This window comes from Euprymna scolopes, chromosome 31 (assembly GCF_053919585.1).
Source record: "Euprymna scolopes isolate OS-2025 chromosome 31, ASM5391958v1, whole genome shotgun sequence".
NCBI classification, from domain to species: domain Eukaryota; kingdom Metazoa; phylum Mollusca; class Cephalopoda; order Sepiida; family Sepiolidae; genus Euprymna; species Euprymna scolopes.
The window spans coordinates 32,671,922-32,678,326 of NC_136512.1; the positions used below are offsets into that span (position 1 = coordinate 32,671,922).

At 36.2% G+C, this 6,405-nt stretch overlaps 1 protein-coding gene across 1 annotated transcript in view; it reads right to left on the bottom strand.

Moving 5' to 3' along the window:
* Window positions 1–4,852, bottom strand: part of LOC145255678 (uncharacterized) — a 113,238-nt gene extending 108,386 nt beyond the window's left edge. Inside the window, exon 1 of the mRNA XM_080114245.1 lies at window positions 3,168–4,852. Coding sequence (XP_079970371.1) covers window positions 3,168–4,436 — 1,269 coding nt within the window. The 5' untranslated portion in view covers window positions 4,437–4,852. The remainder of the gene's footprint in view (window positions 1–3,167) is intronic.
* Between the last annotated feature and the right edge of the window lie 1,553 nt (window positions 4,853–6,405).

A 6,405-nucleotide genomic window follows, 5' to 3' on the forward strand; every position in this document is an offset into this window, starting at 1 on the left:
TGACATTTAAATTCATCTGCTTAATTGTATTATCTGGGATTTTTCGGACTACTATTCTCATCTTGAGTGTTGTACAACTGGGAATTACTTAGGACCTTTATCCAGTCATGGCTGACGGAACGAGAGCATGCTACCCACATGAAGTAAATAACGGGCTCCATTCAAAATTCCATCCAGATTCCAGAGTTCGACAAGACACAGCTGAAGAAGGTCGGAGGTTACATCGAGCGAAACGTTGTGAAAATCACGCTCAAGCTAAGAACACTAGTCCGAAGCACCCAAATAATACGAATAATGAATCCTCATCTCAAAAATTCAGAAACATGAATTTAACATTCACAGGAAACAAATTGAAGTAAATACAGATACTGACAAGTTTGCTGCAAAGAAGGTAGGTACCCTCTACCGGGCTAGAAAATTTTTTACACCTGCAAGTATCCTATAGATCTACAAAGTCACTATTTGCCCCAGCATGAAGTTGTGTTCTCATATCTGGGCTGGTGCACCAATTACTAGTCTATCTAAAAAAAAAAGACGAAAGTTATTTTGTTTTTCACTGAAAATTCAAAAGGGTGAAACCTTGTTTAACTGTTTTCTTTATATATATATAAAGATTCATAGTAATTGTCTGTATTTTTGAGATGAGGCATTTTCATTGATTGAGATTGTCGGACTGACTTCCTCATCTTGGTTGTTATTGTCACAACGTTTCGGCCGTTTTGCCCTCTGGCCTTCCCCAGTTCGATACAAAACACCTGACGAAGGCCGGAGGTCAAAACGGCCGAAACGTTGTGACAATAACAACCAAGATGAGGAAGTCAGTCCGACAATCTCAATCAATAAAGATTCATGTTTTGTGTTCATGATTTACTTACATAAATAATATAAAATGAACATATATAACTAGCCTGGGTGCCCGGCGTTGCCCGTGTGTTTGGAGGTGTGTGTTGAGCAAAAAACAAAACAAACAAAAAAACGTAGTGGTAGGCATGCAGGCTTGAACCCGTACCTCAAAGGAGAAAAAGAATGTGAAAAAAAAAAAAAAAACCCCTGATGTCTTTGCCGTTGCATCCATCGCTAAACTGGAAGTGGCAAAGGTTTAAATTAAGGCTAGTCAATCAAAACGGGATGACTTTTGAAAATATTGGTAAAAAAAGCGACCCCTCCTCGTAGAAAAGTGCCCAGTTGAGGGTGAAAGAATTAATGTTTTTAGCCAATTTTTTATATTTGTCGTCCAAAAGGTCGAGCCTCAAAACGATACCGATCGTGTGAAAATCCGTCGCCTCTGTTAAAAGTTTTAGGCAGACATACATACATTTAAACAGACAGGCGAGATTTATATTATAGATAACAAGTTTGCTTTATTCCAAAGTCCAATGTTTTATTCATTCTACCAATCATTTTTTTTCCAAAGTAAAATTTTTTTCAAAAACTTCGAAACATTTTACAGTTCACAGGAAACTATGTTTTAGGCAACATTTCATTCAGAAAAAAAAAACACAGAAAAATTCTTAAAGAGAAAAATGCATAATGATGTAATATGTAAAATTCAGTAAGAACCAAGCTAACTGATGTTGGCCTGTATTCAGTTGGCGGCCATCTTGACAATACATGGATACAGGCCAACACTAGTTATTTTGCTTTTTCCTGAATTTTGCATATTACACCGTTATGCATTTTTCACCGAGAACTTTTGATTTTCATTATTTAATAAAACTACTTGATCAATTTATGTGATCTTTTTAAATTTGATCTGTTTTCATCGTGGGTATATACATCATACAGATTTTTTGGTGCTTATTTAGAATTACACTTATTTAAAAAAAAAATGCAGAAAAATCTTTGATGGATGCACTCGTCACGGAACGAAGATGTTATATTTAAAAAATTGCGTTGATTGATCAAGTAGCCAGGTATGTCCAAGGATGGAATACATCTGGGCAGGAGCTGCTAGAAAGGACTTGTCATGCCTTGATAGAGTTCAAAATAGACTTCGTAGCCTCGTAGGAGATGTCCTTTTCTCTTCCCTGCAACCTCTATCTCACAGAAGAGATGTTGCGAGTTTGTCTTTGATGTATCGTTATTTTCATGGAAAGTGTTCGACTGAGCTTCAGTCTATAGTCTCTCCTCGCCAAACTTTCACAAGAAACACTCGTCTAGCAGAAAACACTGTTAATAATTCCCCCCACTCTTTATCTGTGCCTAAACCTAAACGTAGATTCCATGAACAAAGCTTCTTTCTTAGAACTGCACGCCTGTGGAAGTGTCTTCCATTTTCCTGCTTTCCGGCTGAATGATTGTTTTCAAGTCTAACGTAAACAAGTTCTTGATGAGCCATTCCATATAAGTTAACAAATTTACCGAATTGATTACTATATTGTCCAATTTCTACTGTACACTCTTAACCCTTATCCTTGAGTGGCCTCTTGGCCTTGATAATGCGATGATGCCTGTGTAACAAAAAAAAAAGGGGGCAGTATTTTTTAACTAAGAAAATCAAAATTTATGATTTTTAGCGATTTTAATACTAAATTGTATCAATTATGAGGCTGTCTGAATCTTGATAGTTCGAATTCAGTTGTCTCATTTGTTTAACATGGCCATTCAAAACTCTGTCTCGTTTAGTCATAAAATTTGGTTTTCTCAAATCAAAAAATACTTGATCAATTTACGTGATTTTTGGAATATGATATCTTCGTTCTGTGACGAACTGACGAATACATCATTAAGATTTTTCGGCACTTGTGCACAGGTACAACTTTTTTGGTTTTCAGTTGGAACATTTGGAGAGCCCACAGTAGAGGCAGACAAATGCATAATAAAGGCTACCATGTTGTATTCAACCAGGAAGCAGGCCAGGGGAGCAATGTGCCACAGACGGGCAGTTCTGGGAAAGAAGTTTTGTTCATGGAATCTGTGTTTTAGATCTAAACACAGATAGAGAGTAGAGGAAATCGTATATGGTGTAGAGCTAGTCGAGGTTTTTGTTTGTGAAAGTTTGACAGGGGAGAGGCACAGATTGGAGATCAGTCGAGCATTTGCTTTGAAATTTGCTGCATATTTGTTTTATTTTTTATTTTTATTTATTTATATTTTTTTTTCATCTTTCTTCGCTAAATAGAAATACCCCAAAGGACCAATACCAAATTAATATAATCGATACTTACCGTTTTATTAATTTTCTTTAACGGGTTCCGTACTTTCTTAGATTTCTTGTCTCTTTGTGATGGAGAATGGCGACTGGGGTTCTGTTTTGAAGGCGTGGTTGTCGAATTTGAACATTTCGTACTGTGCTGCCTTTTATGTTTGTGGTGATGAACAGATGTGGCTGAAAGCGAAGGGGCCGATTTGGGATTGAACCCTTCAACAGTTTCATGGTTAGCGATGTGATGAGCACGTGGATGGCTGTGGTTGCTATGGAATTTCTGTTGGCAATTATGGCGATAGTAATAATAAGGATCGTGAGGATAACAGTGTTGTAACAGTTCGTTAAGATCGGGCAGGCGATTGTTTTCATCGGCACAGAGGTGACCATTTAGCAAATTACGGGTAGCACCTGTTTCGACCTTGCAGTCGGGGCACATAGACGGGAGGTAGCACCTGTATCCTTTTTCTTCCTTGCTCTCGGCTCCCTTGTTTTTCGGGAGCTCGTCTTTGGGAAAAGATGTGGTTTCGGGTTGTTCGTCCAAAGAAGTGGAGGACTTCGACAACTGGAGGGAGGTCATGGAAAAGCTCGAACTTAGCAAAGACTCGGATGACGACGATGTAAATATGGAGGGGAAACATTCAGCTTCCGGGGAGCTGTGCTCCGATATTAATTCTTCCTCATCTTCGTCGTCCGCTTCATCACCATTATCGTCGTCATCATCATCATCTGTTGCTAATGTTTGCGGAGAGATACGGTGCAACCAACCGGCATCCTCTCCCATCATGGAAGCGAGATTGTTCAGCTGCTCTACGAGAAAGCTTTCCCCAATATCCGTATCGATAATAATCGATGGAAGACTTCCGGTAAATTCCAACGACGGATCGGGGTTGGTCCCATCTTTTTTCGGACGAATCTTGCCGTAAAGCATCGACTCTTGAATCAGAATGTTTTCCACTAACATCTTTGTATCCTTTTCGCTTTTATTATTCGCAGACGAACGATTCTTAGCAAAAGAGTCCCGCGGACTGGTAGTGGTATTTTGAGGACGATGGACAATTCCGTTGCTTTCCTCGACAGCAGGGAAGTATTCGGCGGATGAAGAAATAGATGTGCAAGCTATCGGATCTTTCTTGAAATTAACTACTCCAGAGTAATTCCAACGTTCCCAAGGCTTGAAAAATATTTTTAATGGAGCCCCTCGGGAAACCACGAGAACTAGGGCAAGCGTAGTCGAAAATAAAACCGTTAAATTGAATTCATAAACAAACACAAGGACAGAAATGAGCATTATCTAAAGAATGGTACCAAAAAAATGTTAGAAATCTCCCTCGATTTAATAAATTTAAATTAAAATAACGTTTGTCTTGGAGAATATTATTATTTTTATTATTTATAATGCTAAAACTACTACTAATATTACTATTAACACGCTCCATAAAAACTATTTATTTATTTTAACCTAATAATTAATTTGTTTTCTTTTATTCGGACCAACATTATTAATCGCCACGGAGAACGCCCTGAAGGAAATTTTATTTTTTTATTTAGTTAATTCTACTCCGCGAAATATCAGATTACAATTTTTCCTAAGGCGAAACAAATATTCACATTTTTCGCATTTTTTTTTTTCTTCTTTTGGGATTAGATATCTAAAATACAAAATTATAATGAAATCTTCAACGTTGCGAAATTTAATTTTTTTTTTAGAATAAGGGACTTTTTTTAAATATATATTTAATTCGAAAGAAAACGAGAAAAGAAAACTACATTTGCCGGCAAAGAACGGATTGAAATAGAATCTAAGAAGGGGGAGTTATAGTTGGGGTGGATTCTAGATACAAAAAAGAAAGAAAAAATGGATTTATTTATTTAGTTTTTAAATAGATGTTTATATCGATTAAAAATAAAAATACGGTCATAAAATATTGATTTTAATACAAAAAAGTCCGTTTTTTTTTTAAACTAAAAAAATATATATATATCTCTTTATCGGTGTATTTTTTATCTTTTTTTTTTTTTTTTTGGATTACGGAATTTCGACTGCTTTTTAAATGAATAGTTGTTCTTGTGAATAAATAAAAAGTTGTTCAGTCTTTTCAATTTATATAAATATTTTTTGTATATGCCAACGAACGGTATGTGTCGCAACTATTCGAGCGTCGATCTGTGTGCGTCCGAGTTTTAAGGCAGCGGAAAAGAATTTTGGTAATAAAAATAAATTCTTAAAAAAAAAAAAAAAAAATGAAGACGTTGAATAGTTTGAATTGAAATCCTTTTTGATAAAAATGATAATCCTTTAATGAGGTTGAAACGGAGCGTGTTTTTATTTGTCCGTTTTTTTTCGTTTGTTTGTTTTTTTGTATTTTAAAGTTCCGTTTCTTTTTGCTGTTGTTGTTGTTGTTGCCCGAGAAGCGTCGAGTAGAAAACTGCAACACACGCAGTAGTTGGCCCAAAAAAAGAAATATGGAAATCGTATTTTTTTTTTTTTTTTTTTTTTTTGCGATGAGTGTTAGGATATATTTGAAAAACAATGTTTAAAAAAGGAAAACCGAATTAAAAAAAAAAAAAATTGTGCGTATCAACAGTAAATGAAATACGGGTTCCTCTTTTGTTAATCAGAGATGTTATTTAGAAGAAGAAAAAAAATAATAACTCGAGAAATGATTTTTTTTTTTTTTCACGTTTTTCTGTGAGGGGATAGAGATGAAAAGGGGAGGTGGAAGAAAAAAAGAAAAAAAAAAGACCAGTTAGTAGTAAAAAAAAAAGTGTATCTGATATACAAACACACCCCCGATTGCGACCACGTCCCCGGCTCAAGTGCGAGAAACCGACGCAAGGTGAGGGAGGTAGAAGAGGATGCAGATACGAAAGAAGTAGGAGGATGGAGAAAGAAAAAAAGAGAAGAGGAGGGGAAAACGGCGACAAAGAAAAAGAATCGCGTTATTCACGGGCGAATCCATTTCGACAGAAACGAAAGGGGGTAACAACAAGAGCACATTATTTCACCGCTAGGCAAACAAGGAAATTATTTTCTTTTAATTTGTACAGTTATGGAACCTATTTCATTATTATTCGCCCGAATTTACGAGTGTGTGTGTGTGTGTGTGTGTGTGTGTGTGTGTGTGTGTGTGTGTGTGTGTGAGAAGACAAATGTATATATTTTCAGTTTGCTTCAACAGCACGCAATACGCGAGTAGAGCTTAGTACTTACTAGTGTAAAAATATATTTACAGCAAGTTAGCTACACAGAAATAGAC